The sequence below is a fragment of the Tiliqua scincoides genome, chromosome 6 (assembly GCF_035046505.1).
Source record: "Tiliqua scincoides isolate rTilSci1 chromosome 6, rTilSci1.hap2, whole genome shotgun sequence".
NCBI lineage: Eukaryota > Metazoa > Chordata > Lepidosauria > Squamata > Scincidae > Tiliqua > Tiliqua scincoides.
This window is the reverse complement of record NC_089826.1, coordinates 55,725,859-55,742,891: the sequence shown is the minus strand read 5'-3', so window position 1 is coordinate 55,742,891 and position 17,033 is coordinate 55,725,859. Positions and strand designations below refer to the sequence as shown.

Genomic DNA, 17,033 nt, shown 5'->3' with positions numbered 1-17,033 from the left:
AAGCAAGCTTTCACTCTTCTTCATACTGGATGTTAAGCAAAAACAGGGTAGGAGAGAGCGAAAAAAGATAGCACTGGCAAGATGAAACAACCCCTGTATGCAGTTTGTGACAGTCTAAAACTAGAACAGAGAAGGTATTAATGCAAACTTAATTAGGTTAGGCCTGCGGTTTTCAAACTCTCTGAGAGTTCAAACTCTGAGAGTTTGAAAAGCACAGTAAGTTCTTGCAAGGGAGGGGAGAAGCAGCGACACCCCAGTCTGAAAACCACTGGGTTAGGCCACAATATGAGCAAAGCTCTCAGAATGCACTACAGATATACTGTAGTGACTAAAGCACAGTTCACAGGTACAACCATTGTTTATCTGTACCAGGAAAGTTTAAGTTCTTTACTCAGCTCCTTTGTGTAAATGGAAGAATGTTACTAGGCCTCACAAGCCATGAACTGCTACTATTATTCCACAGCCCTGTTCCTATTCATCAGATCTTTTATTATTCTGGAGTTTATGAGGCTGGCTGGAGTAGAATTGAATATGGGAATTTCTACACATCCCAATTTCATGGGAAAGGGTGAGTGAGAGACAATTCTGAGCATGGACAAAGGCTGGACTTGGTAGCTTTGATCACTGCACGAAAGGTGCAAGAAAAATGAACAGGACATAAGTGTTAGATTATGACAAAAAGTTTGGTAAGGCTTCTTTTGAAAACTGCTGAACATCATTACTTTCCCTACAATCTCAGAGCTGGGTAGACTAAATCAAAATAAACTTACACATAAGGGAAAAAACACACTATTTATGCTTACTGCTTTAATGCTTCATTGTTTAACTCTGCCTATGAATTCTATTTGTATTTTTAAAAATACTTTTAAGAAGTTAACTTCATAAAATTGTAGGTAATTCTTAAAATGAAGGCTACAACACAGTTTTAACAAGGTCATGACCATTAAAGTTTATGTTTTAGCTAAACTAAGTGGTCTAAAAGGCTATTTCAATCTTCTGTGATACAACCCATTTAAGACCTTATATTTGCCATAGTACTGTTCTTGAAATTGATATTCCCTACATATATATGTTGGTAGGAAGATACCAGAAAAGGAGCATGAATTCTCATTACACTTAAGAACAAACAAGCAAACTGTTTAATGGTTCCAAAAAGTTTATTTATAAGAAAGGTATTTCTTGTCCCAATAAACTGAAAAGACACCCCACCCCCAAATTTAAGCAATTACCTTTCCTCGAGATTTCAGGGTTGTTTTTTTTTCAAAATTTAAAATTAAACACAAGTCTGACCATTTTTTTTCCTTCTTTGTCAGCTAAACCTAAAGAAAACAAGTACAGTACCTTTGAATTGCAGTGGGTGGGAGACGAAAGTGTGATAAAGTTTATAATGTACAAGTATAAAAATATGATACTCAAGGTTCTGCATAATTTAATAGCTTTTTGCCGTTTTGTAAGTATCCGGGAATGGGACAGATACATGCCCTGCTCCTGTCACGAGAGGTAGGATGCCTGCATTTGGTACGACATTCCACGACAGAGTCAAAGTGATGTTTCTGTTGCCCCTGAAATTTGAACAGAACTGTTAGAAGGAATGCAGCTTAGAATATGCAAATTGAAGTCACAAAGAACACTACAGTATTTGTTAGAAAGACTGTCCATGTCACCATCAACAATTTACTAATCTGATTTACTGAACAGTGTGCATCAGCCATATGCAAATAGCATTTTTCATATCAAGAAACTATTTCTATTAAATACTATATTGCAGCATTTTAATGACAAATTATTTCAGCATCTGTCTTTCTGGACTGCAGTCCATTAGTATGCTATAAGGCTACAATCCTATGCCTACTTTCCTAGGAGTAATTTCTGAGTAGACATGCATAGGTCTGGGCTGTAAGACTCTTTGCTGATTCCGCTGCAACAGACTAACATCACTACTCCCTCTGAAAGTTATTCCCAATAAAGTTCACAGTATCCCACATTTGTATCCCACATTTAGTCAGTCATGATTTTAAAGTTACTCATGACTAATAACCTAATAAACGCTATGGATGCAATCTGTAGAAAGTGTGTTTATGCCATAAATCAAAGGGATTAATGTTAAGCACTGGAATAGAACACATGTCAATGTGACATTGGCATGCTTAACTTTCCCTGGATTGCATTCTAAATTTGGAAACAAAAGCAATACAAAAAAATGGAAACGCTGTGGTCTCCTGGAAACATTGTGGTCTCCTGTGAACACTTTCTTTCCGATTCACTGAAAAGTATGAATTCACCATATTCCAAGTCGGTCCTTCTAACTTAGTATTGCTACACTGACTGGCAACAGTTTTCCATAGTTTCGGACAAGGGTCTTTCTCAACCCTGATCTTTCCCAACATCAACTTTGCACATAAAGTACCCAACATTCTGGCATCTCAGAAGTACTTCTCTCTCATCAATGTTTGTGTCAAATGAGAAGGAAAAAATTGCTTTGGTCATTTACTGTGGCTTGGCACTTAGAAGGTGGGTTCAGGGACACGGTTTCAGTCATCTATCTCCTTCCCTATATCTATGTATGACACAAGGATGATATATAGTTGTAAAGAGTCATAGTTTTGGACCAATTCACACAATATCTGAATAGTTCTCAGTCAGATGGTAAAATGTATCTCTGCATTACAAATGGAAATCAGTAAGCATGATGGTCTCCTTAACAAGGAAAGCTCACATGGGAAAGGCGGGATATAAATGTTTTAAATAAATAGTGCTATATGGGAGGAGTTCAGCTTTGACAACTATCAGGAGTACAATATCTTAAATTGCAGAAAGAAAGCAAAGATGCTAAAACTGACATAAAATTGGTTTGAGTTACTAGTATAGATACATTAGGTTAGAGCTGTGATCGTGCACAGTCCAAGATACAACATAGGACTCTGTATGTCAGTTAGAAGGCAAGCCTTTTTGCTGGGTACTGGTGTGAAGTCACATATACAATTTCCTTTTGGAAAGGCGGGAATAGATCGGCAACCATGTCAGCTATCAGCAGTAAAGAAATGTCAAGACTATTCATTCACAAGTCTTGAAGTTTCTCAGGTTTCCCTCCACTCCTTCCCTGTACCAAAACACATGAGATGCCTTCCTCCTTTGCATTGGTTTCTTGTTAAAGGGGGCTGATATGGCATAGCCACTAAAGTTGAATTGTGAACCCGGATTTCCTTGATTTCAGTCTTGCTTTGCTATGTACTCACTAGGTAGCCCTAAGGCAAGCCATTCCCTATCAGCCACAACTATAGGGGATAATAGTTAACAAGGCTATTGTATAACAAGATAATACATGTGAAATGCTCGTTCAGAGTGCTACACAAATGCCAGGTATGATTATACTAAAATCTAAGCATTCCTGTCCCAGTGTAACTCTTCTCAGCTCTTGCGTTAGCAGACAGGGTAAGGGCCACAACTCCTACAGAATGTTTTCTAGATGAATTCAAATTGTGCATAAGATAAATCTATTTATGTCTGCAAAATTTCTTATACCGACAGCAGGTTTGCTGGTAAAATACTGCTGTTTTGTGCTTCTAAATCAGCCATTTTCAACCACTGTGCTGTGGTACCCTGGTGGGCCGCAAGTGGTCCACAGGTGTACTACAGAAATTTGGGTGAAGATCATTTATTAATAGGGCCAATGGGAGATGTGAACCCCCGCCCCCCCACACACTGGCAGCATGGTGTGCCTTGTCAATTGTCAAAAACTTGATAGTGTGCCTTGACCATTTTAGTACCTTGTCAGTGTGCCATGAGATGGAAAAGGTTGAAAATCGCTGTTCTAAATATTTATGCTATTTTGGGGGGGACGGACAACAGATTCTAGCATGGTCATGAACACAATCTTCGAAATACACATTCTTGCTACTTAGGTATTCTCTCACCTCTAGCACCACACATGCACACATCACAAATATATAGCAGTACAAAATAAAGTGGAGATTTACTCACCTGAGACCATTTCCATCATCAAAGAAAAAGTATTTCGATTTCATATCTTTCAGCAGCAGCTTTGGATTATCTCCTCTCAAAATGATTTTATCCCATAGGACCACTTGGTTCAAAGCCTACAATTAAAATTACAATTAAAATTATTCCAATGTGGCAGAAAATCCAGGCTGCAAGCTAAAGGTACAGACAGCCATTCATATAAAACTTTAGGGATACAATTTTTTTTCAGCAATAGATTGGTTACTAAATATCAAGAATTACTGGACTAAACAATTCTACATAATACAGCATGAAGCAGCACGTGCCTGCCTGAACAATTGAAGACAGTAAATTAACACTAGCTTAGTTCTCATAAAATTAAAATGAATTAGTAGTTTTATAAATAGATATTTGTCATGACCTTGAGGAAAATAACCCATAGCACAACAAATTGTGAACCCAATCCTAGGCTATGCATTATAGTCAATAGGACTTAGTCCCAGATAAATGTGGATAGGATTGCAGCTTGTGTCTTGTTATTAAGATTTTTATTACCTACCTAGCTGAACAGGATTACACCACTACCTTGGACATCAAGCAGATTCAGAACTGCAGACTGTTTTTCAAAAATGTTGTCGTATAATCACCACTGAAGCCTGTGGTATAATCACCCTGGAGGCCAAATTTAGGCTTTTAGGTAGAAAGCTGAGAGCCAGGACCTCTAAGGTAGCGTTCTCTGAAGTGCTACCTGTTCCACACGCAGGGCCAGCTAGGCAGGCGGAGATCAGGGGTCTCAATGCGTGGATGAGACGGTGGTGTAGGGAGGAGGGGATTAGATTCGTTAGGCACTGGGGAACGTTTTGGGACAAGCGGGGCCTGTACAAGACGGGCTTCACTTGAACCAGAATGGAACCAGACTGCTGGCGCATAACAATGAAAAAGGTGGCAGAGCAGCTTTTAAACTGATCCCTGGGGGAAGGCCGACAGGAGCCGAGGGGCATCCGGTTCGGGACTCCTCATCCCTATGGGACGAGGATGGGGAGGTTAGAGAACAACAAGACAAAGGCAGAGTAGGAGAAGAAATTGGGAATGGTAGCATGATGGGATGTGATAGACGGTTTGGCACAGTGAGAGGATGTGGGGACAAAGGAGCGAACAAGCAGCCCACCCTGGGGCATTTCGTGTACAAATGCTTTTATGCGAATGCCCGAAGTCTCTGAGCAAAGATGGGGGAACTGGAATGTCTGGTGACAAGGGAAAACATTGATATAGTGGGCATAACGGAAACCTGGTGGACCGTAGAGAATCAGTGGGATACTGTAATCCCGGGCTATAAACTCTACAGGAGGGACAGGCAGGGGCGTGTTGGAGGTGGGGTGGCCATTTATGTTAAGGAAGGGATAGAATCCAGCAAAGTAGAGATTGAAGGTGGGTCCAACTCCACCGTAGAATCTCTGTGGGTTAAATTACCAGGCCTGTGGAGCAATGTAATACTGGGGGTGTGCTATCGTCCTCCAGACCAGAAATCGGAAGGGGACCTTGAAATGAGGAAACAGATCAGGGAGGTGACAAGGAGGGACAGGGTTGTAATCATGGGGGACTTCAATTATCCTCATATTGACTGGGTCAATTTGTGTTCTGGTCACAAAAAGGAGACCGGATTCCTTGACGTGCTAAATGACTGTGCCTTAGAGCAGCTAGTCATGGAGCCCACCAGAGGACAGGTGACTCTGGATTTAATATTATGTACACAGAACCTGGAGGCTGCTTAAAACAACAGTAATAGAGGCCCAGCAGAGGTGTATACCACAAAGAAAGAAGGGTTTCACTAAATCCAGGAGGGTACCCGCATGGCTAACCGGCCAAGTTAGAGAGGTTGTAAAGGGCAAGGAAGCTTCCTTCCGTAAATGGAAGTCTTGCCCTAATGAGGAGAATAAAAAGGAACATAAACTGTGACAAAAGAAATGTAAGAAGGTGATATGGGAGGCCAAGCGAGACTATGAGGAACGCATGGCCAGCAACATTAAGGGGAATAATAAAAGCTTCTTCAAATATGTTAGAAGCAGGAAACCCACCAGAGAAACGGTTGGCCCACTGGATGGTGAGGGAGGGAAAGGGGAGATAAAAGGAGACTTAGAGATGGCAGAGAAATTAAATGAGTTCTTTGCATCTGTCTTCACAGCAGAAGACCTCGGGCAGATACCGCTGCCCGAACAGCCCCTCCTGACTGAGGAATTAAGTCAGATAGAGGTTAAAAGAGATGTTTCAGACCTCATTGATAAATTAAAGATCAATAAGTCACCGGGCCCTGATGGCATCCACCCAAGAGTTATTAAGGAATTGAAGAATGAAGTTGCTGATCTCTTGACTAAGATATGCAACTTGTCCCTCAAAACGGCCAAGGTGCCAGAGGATTGGAGGATAGCAAATGTCACGCCTATTTTTAAAAAGGGAAAGAGGGGGGACCCGGGAAACTATAGGCCTGTCAGCCTAACATCTATACAGGGCAAGATGGTGGAATGCCTCATCAAAGATAGGATCTCAAAACACATAGACGAACAGGCCTTGCTGAGGGAGAATCAGCATGGCTTCTGTAAGGGTAAGTCTTGCCTTATAGCAGGGGTGCTCACACTTTTTTGGCTCGAGAGCTACTTTGAAACCCAGCAAGGCCCAGAGATCTACCAGAGTTTTTTTACAATGTTCGCGCCATCATAACATATAACATTTATGTGTACAATGTATGTTGGTGTACCTTGCATAACCGCATGAGCCAATATTGCACAACACAACATAATTAACTATAAACATTTTTTGTAATTGCTTGAGTTTACTTTGATGACTTGCACTGAAGTGAATCAGCAAAGGATGCATAGTCCGGACAGTAGCTACTGACAGCCAGTCTCAAGCACACTTCCAAATGTTCATCAGTCATGGTGGAACATTACTTGGACTTAATGATCTTCATGTAGGAAAAGGCTGACTCACATAAATAAGTGGAGCCCTTCCTGCCTCAGGTGCTCTTATATCCCTGAGGGCCCTATTGCCTTCAAGTGGCTGCAGCTCTGCAGCACACTCTGCTGGATGCCCAGGCCTTACCCTTAAAGGGGCCACTGCTGACACCACATCTACCTCCTCACCAGATCTTCCTCAATTCCAATACAAGTGGGAGGGGGAGCAGATCTCTATACAGACCAGTGCAAAAACAGGGGAAAGGTGTGGGGGAGGGAGCAAGACCAGTGCAAAACCCGTTGCACACAAAACCAACAGATGGAAGTTGGGGGGGGCAGATCTCCATACATACAAGTGCAAAAACAGGGGAAAGGTAAGTCAGCCCCAGTAGAGTCAACGGGGCTCACTCCCAGGGATGCGCGGACCGGAGAGAAGCCTGCCAGCGGCTCCTCTCCAGGTCTACTCACGAGTCGGCCCCAGTAGAGTCAATGGGGCTCACTCCCAGGGTTGCGTGGATGGGAGAGACGCCTGCCAGCGGCTCCTCTCCAGGTCTACTCACCAGTCAGCCCCAGTAGAGTCAACGGGGCTCACTCCCAGGGATGCGTGGATGGGAGAGAAGCCTGCGATCGACTCATTGTGCCTCGCGATCGACCGGTCGATCGTGATCGACGTATTGAACACCCCTGCCTTATAGAATTCTTTGAAAAGGTCAACAGGCATGTGGAAGCTGGAGAACCTGTAGACATTATATATCTGGACTTTCAGAAGGCGTTCGACACAGTCCCTCACCAAAGGCTACTGAAAAAACTCCACAGTCAGGGAATTAGAGGACAGGACCTCTCATGGATTGAGAACTGGTTGAAGGCCAGGAAACAGAGAGTGGGTGTCAATGGGCAATTTTCACAATGGAGAGGAGTGAAAAGCGGTGTGCCCCAAGGATTTGTCATGGGACCGGTGCTTTTCAACCTCTTCATAAATGACCTGGAGAAAGGGTTGAACAGTAAGGTTGCAAAGTTTGCGGACGACACCAAACTTTTCAGAGTGGTGAAGACCAGAAGTGATTGTGAGGAGCTCCAGAATGATCTCTCCAGACTGGCAAAATGGGCAGCAAAATGGCAGATGCGCTTCAATGTCAGTAAGTGTAAAGTCATGCACATTGGGGCAAAAAATCAAAACTTTAGATATAGGCTGATGGGTTCTGAGCTGTCTGTGACAGATCAGGAGAGAGATCTTGGGGTGGTGGTGGACAGGTCGATGAAAGTGTTGATTCAATGTGTGGCGGCAGTAAAGAAGGTCAATTCTATGCTTGGGATCATTAGAAAAGGTATTGAGAACAAAACGGCTAATATTATAATGCCGTTGTACAAATCTATGGTAAGGCCACATCTGGAGTATTGTGTTCAGTTCTGGTCGCTGCATCTCAAAAAAGACATAGTGGAAATGGAAAAGGTGCAAAAGAGAGCGACTAAGATGATTACTGGGCTGGGGCACCTTCCTTATGAGGAAAGGCTACGGCATTTGGGCCTCTTCAGCCTGGAAAAGAGGCGCCTCAGGAGGGACATGATTGAGACATACAAAATTATGCAGGGGATGCACAGAGTGGCTAGAGAAATGCTCTTTACACTCTCACATAACACCAGAACCAGGGGACATCCGCTAAAATTGAGTGTTGGGAGTTAGAACAGACAAAAGAAAGTATTTCTTTACTCAGCTTGTGGTTGGTCTGTGGAACTCCTCGCCACAGGATGTGGTGATGGCGCCTGGCCTGGAAGCCTTTAAAAGGGGATTGGACAAGTTTCTGGAGGAAAAATCCATTACGGGTTACAAGCCATGATGTGCATATACGACCTCCTGATTTTAGAAATGGGCTATGTCAGAATGCCAGATGCAAGGGAGGGCACCAGAATGAGGTCTCTTGTTATCTGGTGTGCTCCCTGGGGCATTTGGTGAGCCGCTGTGAGATACAGGAAGCTGGACTAATGGGCTTATGGCCTGATCCAGTGGGGCTGTTCTTATGTTATGTTCTTATGAAGCACCAAACTGAGTTACAAACTACTTCTTAAAGCCTGTTTACACCTTTTCCAAGATACTTATTAATCAATAAGAATCTTATTGTCTTAAGAATAAATGCGTCAAATTTTCTAAGAGGCAAACTATAGCTGTAATGGAAGACTTCCGGCAAATGTCAGGAAAGCTGAAAAGTGGGAGGTCCAATAAATTGACTTGCCTTACTGGCAACTTCATCCTTCAGAAAGTGAAGGAAAGAACAAGGAGGCTAGCTACCCTTACAAATAAGGACAAATTGATCAAAGAAGTGAAAATGGTAGAAACTTCAGGCAAAAGTGCCCATGTATCTTGGAAGAGAGATGGACAGGAACAGAGAGAAAGCAAAGTTACAGGTAGTCAGATGTATATCCTGCATTTCAAGAAAGGCTGGTTTTTAATGGGCTCAGAAGATAGTTTTGATTATAACTGTTCAAAAAAGAAAACAGGCTAAGAATGGGGATATCTTGAAAAGCATTTGGAAAGATGAAATACTGAATGCAAAACTGCAAACATGAGAAGTTGGGATATGTCTGAGGAAACCAGTTTGAAAAATTGAGAAGCAAAAGTAACAGTTATAAGACATGGAAGGTGGAATGCTTAAAAGAACAGCATACAAGTATAGCCTTGTAGGAATCACCTGCAGGAATGATTCCGGGAAACCTGAAGCAATGGATGTCTTGAGGTTGGTGAGGGATGCTAAACACAACACTGAAAAGAAGAGGAAGGTCAAGAAAGTGGTAGGTGATGTTGAGAAGATGGGGGAAGTGGTAATTGATGACTGAAGGGAGGCAGAACTGCTTAATTTTTATTTTATATGTCTCCTCTCACAAAAGAAAGGCGGCCCAACCTAAAAATGGTTGCACTAATAAGGAACTGGGAACATCATGGCTCAAGATAAGTAAAGGGTACCAGTAAAGTACCAAGGCAGGTAAAATAAAGGGCACACCTAATTACTTTAAAAGAATTTAGACCCCTTCCCCCCCCCCACCACCAGATGAACTATACCCAAGGTACCAAAGGAGCTTGTGGATGTGATTTTGGAGCCATTGTCTGTAATCTTTGAGAACTCCTGGTCAATGGGTGAGGTGCTGAGCACTAGAGACTAGCAAATGTTGGTCCCATCTTTAAAAAAGGGGGAGCATAAGCCAGGAAACTACAAACTAGTCATCTTGACACTTATCCTGAAACAGATTATTAAGTTGAAAATTATCTGAACACTTTGTGGACACAGTATACCTAGGTTTAAGCAATGAACTCTACAGAGACTTCTATTATATCCTTGTAGATGAAATAGTAATATTTTAGTTAGATGTAATACTGTTCAGTGGGTTCAAAGTTTGGTTCAACAATCCTTCAACCAGAACTATTAAATGGTTTCATATCAACCTGGAAGGAGTTAATGAGTGGAACACTCCAGGGTTCAGTCTTTAAAAATGACCTGGATGAGTGGATAGGAAATGTCCATCAAATTTGCCAATTACACAAAGCTTGGGAGGGGAACAGCTATCCTGGAAGATCAAATCAGGATTCAGAAAACGATCTTGTCAAGCTTGATTAGTGGGCTCATACCACCAAGATGGTGTTCAATAGAAATAAATGGAAAGTTCTACACATTAGAAAAAAAAGTCAGATGGGAGTAACTTGACTTGAGATGGGAGCACGTATGAAAAGGATCTAGGTGGACTACAAGCTGAACATCAGCCAGCAGAACAACTCTACTGCAAAAACAAGGTAATACAATGCTGGAGTGCATTACCTGAAACATAGCATAATAATCATGAGATTATTATTATTAACAATGTTTATATACAACTTTACAACAAAAAGTTGTAATAGATCCACTCTATCCTGCACTATTCAGACCTCACTTGGCATATAGTATCCAGTTCTGGGCACCATATTTTAAGCCATTTCTGCCCAACACTGCATAAGCAACAGGGACCAAATGTGCACTCCTGTGGGATGGGCAAAAATGGGTACAGATAAACTGAAGAACATTCAAAGGAAGGCAAATAATATGGTGAGGGATCTGGAAATAGAGTCTTATATTAAAGGTTAATACAGTTCGGTATGTCTCACCTAGGGAAGAGACTATTAAGGGGAAATATAATAGCCATCTTTGACTTATAGATATAAATTATGTAGAAGCACTTCCAATGGGAGAAAATTACAAGACCATCTTCCACTGTCTGCCAGATGATGGCCTCTTTTTTAGCACAAAGCAGATCTCAAACCATATTTTAAATATCCTCAGCATGCAGTGTAGGCTGGATGCACAAGCACTGCGTGATATGGGTGTGGAGGGGGAGGAAGAGCACAGGAAACTGCTTTTGAGAACAAACAAAAAAGAGTCTTATTGCATGTACAGAATGACTAGAGTTCCTAGTGCTAAAAACTATCCATTAATGGCCATTATGAAACAGATGTAAACTAGTGTATTTTCCCCATCTACCATTTTACCATCATACTTACATTGTTCTTCGTGGAGTATTCTGCTGATAAATACAGAAACAACTGTTTCACGTTCCAATCAAATATACTATGCAGATGTGTGGAAGTTAAGAAATCCTAGCCTTTTAAAAAAATTCTCTTTAAAAAGTATTTGTCAACATTAGAGTTGTCCAACTATGCCATAAATTTCTATGTACTCAGAACGCATGATATTTAAAGGACATGGTCTGAACTATGAATTTTGGAAATTTTATTTTTCTCTGCGACCTAGTAGTCTAATAAAAATTCAAGCTTTTAATATCATCTTACCTACTGAATACACACCACAAGGTCTCTGTGTCGTCCCTTTATAAACCTATTTAACTTCCTTGTATTCATCCCAGCCTTTCCCAGTTGAGCTCCAATATTTATTTCAAAACTTTTAATAAACTCTCCAAAAGAAATTCCATAGCTATGCAAAATAAACAAAGTTAAAGCTTCTTAATGCAAGTTCATTCCATCTGCAGGATACTGTTTCTCAAGCAGCAGGTTCTTGTGCCACAGAGAAAGTCATCATTGAAATTGAAAGAAATTTCTGATAATGGTATTGAAGCTTGTAGTTCAAATAAATTCAAACACCTCAATGGACTAGTGAAAGCATTCAGGCAGACCTGTACATCATAAGGTCCACAGGCCAACTGCACATAGCCTCCCTTATTTGTGACCCACAGGGCACTTCTAAACATCTGTTTCAAAAACACATGCAGCCTGTACAAGTTTCACAGAAGAACATCTGCATTGTCATGATCGTCCTGGACTCAGAAGTGAAGTCATGGCAAGAGTTGGTGCCATATGGTTCCTTCTGTTGCAGTTGGCCATACTACCTGCCCACTTAGGGAGAAACTGTCAGAGAGCAAAAAACAAGACTGAAAGATTGGACAGAACAGTAGAAGAGAAGAGCATACTACTGTGTAGAGAGAGAACAAGAAAAACTCAGAGAAGGAGGAGAGAGAATGAAGTTAACACTGGTGGGAGACCAAAGAGAAAAAGGCCTTACTATGGCAAGCCATACTATGCTTACTATGGCATGAAGAAACTTAATGCAGTTTGGATCAGCGGCAGGCAATAACAGGGTGAGTGGCAGTGAATTTTTTTTTGTGAGCAAGAAGACATTTAATGTATTCTTCTATGTAAATCACTTTGTGAACTTCTTTATGAAAAACATTATATACATATAAGATGCGCAACAGATAATGTTACATCTGCAACTGCCAACCAGGGCTAGCTCAGAACTAGAGTTTGCATTTAGGCTGTTTTGCAAACCACTGTCAATCATGATTAGCAACTTCAGAGCCAACATAGGTATGCTACACTTATGGCAAAAAGTGGGGAGGCCTCTGTCAGGGAAAGAAGCATGAGCCTGCAGTCCATTCCTCATCTCTTTAACTTAGTTAAGCAATCAAAAAGTTACATGTGTACCAAGTAAGTGTTACTGATGTAATTACTACCCATAAATTGTAATTGAGACAAGTTTCAAATACAGACTACATGCTTTCTGTAGCAATCTGTACCATGTATCCATTGTTCCTAATTTTTGTCTGAGAGGCTTTAAAAGAATGCATGGATTTTTCTCATACCAGCACCCCAATTCATTTGTTCTTAAAGTAAGATTTATAAGCTCTAGCAGTCAGCTTTGTTATAAAGGATATCTGCAGTAACATCAAATGTAATTATCCCAAGGTCGCTTCTTTCTCCAGGTCCAGTGAAATCATCTACGTTTTTTCTAAGGAACAAAAAGGGGAAAAAAGCCTTTATTTCAGTATTCATTGCAGTTGGTACAAAAGACAACATAAGATTCTTCAGGAAAATATCATTATTCAGAGTGATGCACAATGGGACAGAGACAATATAAATGATCATTTTAGAATGCTTATGTGGTGGTAGTAATTGCAGTTTAAAACTTTTTTTAAACAATAACTTCAGAACAAAAGAACTGCAAAAGACAATATTCTGGCTAACTTTAAATTTTTAGAGTAGGGCTGTAATTATTCTTATTTACCAATACAATTAGGTGTACACAACTGTTCTAAAAGTACTCAAGTTCAAATCTGAGCTCAGAAATACTACAGACACTTAAACACAAATCCATTTTTCTGTATCCCACAATGTAAAAATAAATGATGCCTAGAACTGGATTAGAGACAAAACATTGCATAACAATTCTAGAAAGAATTGATAAATTCAACCACGAACATCTTCACAGTCTTGGCAACAATATGGAAAGGGTTACAGATTATTCTGCAACATGTTTTAACATCTTAACCCATTTCTGTCCGACCCACAGATGTACACATTTGGTCCCTGTTGTGTATATGCAACGTTGGGCAGAAATGGCTTAATACAAAACAAAGACAGACAGAATACACACACAATTTTACTCTGATTTGTAGTTCATTGCATGGAGAGAAAACAAGCATTTCCAATCCCCTAGTAAACATCAGAACACAAAAGTAGATGTTTTGACAACCTAGTAAATATTTTAGCATAATCAAATACTGTCCTGATTGTAGAATATTAAAATTGAGCATACATTTCCATATTTCTGCAAGATGGACAATCTGCATGAAAGGTCAATGTTTCCCTTCTCTCCCGCACCTGGGCGACATCACACCACCACATACTGTAATCACATAGGGGGGGTAGATGCCCCCATAATGTCCAGAATGCCCCAGTGTCTAACAGACAAGATAGATAAATTATCTGAATTAGCCTACTATTTTTGAACATACTTCAAATCAAAAGTTAAGAAAAAGATTCATGATATAACTGCTTGGTAAACATTTAGGGAAGGGGGCTGAAAAACAGTACATAAATATCCATCAACTTCAAGAAGTTTTATTTTAGTTAAGAAGGAAAAAACAATGTTCTATTAATTTACCATGGATATCTAATGCAATTCACGGAACAGTCAACTGTTCCACTCTGGTGAACAGAAACGAATGAAGGAACTGGGCAAAGCATTGGATCAAAGCGACCCATTGGATCACTATCCATTAAGACTTTGTATACAATGTTAAAAAATCTTTAGAATTGCAACAATTACCTATAACCATAGAGTGACATCTGAAAAACTGAATGTGATTTCCTTGTTAATGGGACAATATAAGAACAGAATAAAATATTAACATTTTCCACATGCTGAGTTTATTCATGCTGGAAAACCACTTGAATTAGCACACTCTAACTGCAAAATGTATATGTAAAATTACTAGTTCTTAATTTAAAGTGCAATAACACTACACTGGAATGTGAGACCAAAAATGAACCCACTGAAACCAAAAGAACTACTCAGATTAACATTAGCATTTTCATGACTTGCATCTGTCACAACGGCAAGAGTCTGTTGCACAATAACACCAACCTCCTTTCTTTTTCTATCCCCCTTTTTTCTATCTATAGGTGGAAAAAATCAACATATGCTTGGCCACAAGCCAGCAGTACAACAGCCACTGACATCTGCTAAACCCATTAAGTTAAATTGTCTTTCCACTATACGCAAGGGAGACTACACTATCAGAGAGTTCGTGTTGTTTGCTCATTGGCTCAGAGAACCAGGAAGTGAGAAAACAGGAAGGAAAGGGGGACAGCTCTGGAAACCATGTACAAAGAGAACGAAACATCAGCAATGCTATGGAGAAGACACGGAAGGAAAGAACGCAGTATTTTAAAAAACATGATAACCCAGATTTAAATCAAAGGCTTCCTTAGGACACTTGCTGCTGGCAGAGAGGCTATGTGAAATAGCAGGTGGAGGGGTACGGTGGGGAGGAAGAAATTATGGTGCCAGTGGCATAGGGGTGCAAAGCACTAAGTTTTGCAGGCAGTCTCTCTGAAACATGTAAGGGGCCCCTCCTTTGGAGCCATTCCAGGCAGTAGAAGCAAAATGGAGGGGTGCAAAGCACTAAGTTTTGCAGACAGCCTCACTACAGCATGCAAGCAGGCCCCCCCCCTTCAGAGCCGTTCCAGGTGGGGGGAGCAAAACTAAGGCATATGTGTGGAATAGCTCTGAAGGGGAGGGTCCCCCGCACGCTTCTGTGAGACTCCCTGCAAAACTCTGTGCTTTGCAACCCCTCTGGCTATGCCACTGCATGGTGCCACCCACCAGCCATTGTCAAAACCATCATGAGCCACGCTTGAACTGCAGCTGGGGGGGAAGGTGGCATCTCACACGGTATCTGCAACAGAATGGATCACTGAAAATCCAGGGTGCATAAAAGGGGACGCCCTGCAATGAAAGCCAAAACAGGAAAAGGCACTGATCCTGCGAGGCGAACCGATCTTGCCTCAGCAGCCCTGTCCAGAGGCACGCAGGGACAGGAGAGCTGGAGCCCAGTCCTATGCCTGTCTACTCAGAAGCAGGCCCCACTAGAGTCAGTGGGGCTCAACCCCAGGAAGGCATCCACGGGACTGCAGCCTTGGAGCCCGAGCCCACGCCCACCTACTCTAAAGCGAGTCCTGTTACACTCAACGGGGCTTACTCCCTGGAAAACGTGGGCAGGGGTGGCAGCCTCAGAGACACCTCCTACACCTGTCTACTCAGAAGTAAGCCCCATTATAGTCGGTGGAGCTTACTCCCAGGTCAGTGTGGAGGGGCTGACAGCCTCAGGGCCCAATCCCCTGCATGTCTACTCAGGAGCAAGCCCCATAAGAGTCAGCGGGGCTTGCTCCCAGGTAAGCACGCACGGGGTTTCAGCCCCAGCCTACGCCCGTGTACTCGGAAGCAAGCCCCGTGGTCGTCAGTGGGGCTCGCTCCCAAGTGAGCGTGGCCAGGGCGGCACCCCCGAGGGCAGCCCTAGCGAGCGCGCGCAGCCTGCTGGCGCCACTCACAGCATGACGCGGGAGACGGCGATGCTGACGGGGACGGAGCGCTCCTTGAAGGCGGTGGTGATGAAGCAGCCGAAGGTCAGCGCCGCCATCACGCTCAGCGAGAAGGCGAAGAGCGAGTTGGCGCGAGTCAGCACCGTGTTCATCTCCGCGCCCTTCCTCCTCACCGCCGGCCCTCTGCTCCCTCAGGGCGAGGGGACCAACGGCCGTCGCGAGACCGCCGCGCGCACGCGTGCCTGTCAGGAGAGGCTCAAGCGGCCGCCGGAAAGCGAGCCCGCCCAGCCGGAGGAGGAGGAAGAGCCCGGAGCCGCGTCCTCCGCCCGCCCGCCCGCCCGGGAGCCGTAGAGAGCGGGCGGCAGAGCGGCCCGGAGAGAGTTGGGCGGCCATGGAGATGGCACGGCTAGAGCGGCCGAGAGAAGGCGTGGCCCTGGCGCCATAGAGACGTTGCGGCTAGAGAGGCCGAGAGAAGGGGTGGCCCTGGCGCCATAGAGACGTTGTGGCTAGAGCGGCCGAGAGCGCGGGGAGGGTGCAGGTTGGTCCTCGGTCTCTCCTGGCGACAGGAAGAGGGCAGCACGTCTGCGCACGGTGCCGCCCATGCCCAAGCCTATGCATGTCTACTCGGAAGTAACTCCCATAGTAGTCAATGGGGCTTACTCCCAGGAAAGTGTGGACAGGTTGGCAGCCTCAGAGCCCCATCCTCTGCATGTCTACTCAGAAGTAAGGCCCATGATAGTCAACAGGGCTTACTCCCAGGAAAGTGTGGA

General features: G+C 43.0%; 1 protein-coding gene across 1 annotated transcript; it reads right to left on the bottom strand.

The window, feature by feature from the left end:
* Positions 1-1,138: 1,138 nt before the first annotated feature.
* SPCS3 (signal peptidase complex subunit 3) lies at positions 1,139-16,587 on the bottom strand. Its single transcript, XM_066631658.1, has 5 exons — positions 16,273-16,587; positions 13,095-13,168; positions 11,428-11,504; positions 3,982-4,097; positions 1,139-1,562 (listed from the first exon to the last, which is right to left on the bottom strand). Exons 1-5 carry the CDS (start codon positions 16,413-16,415, stop codon positions 1,430-1,432), a joined length of 543 nt encoding a protein of 180 aa, XP_066487755.1. The 5' UTR covers positions 16,416-16,587; the 3' UTR covers positions 1,139-1,429.
* Between the last annotated feature and the right edge of the window lie 446 nt (positions 16,588-17,033).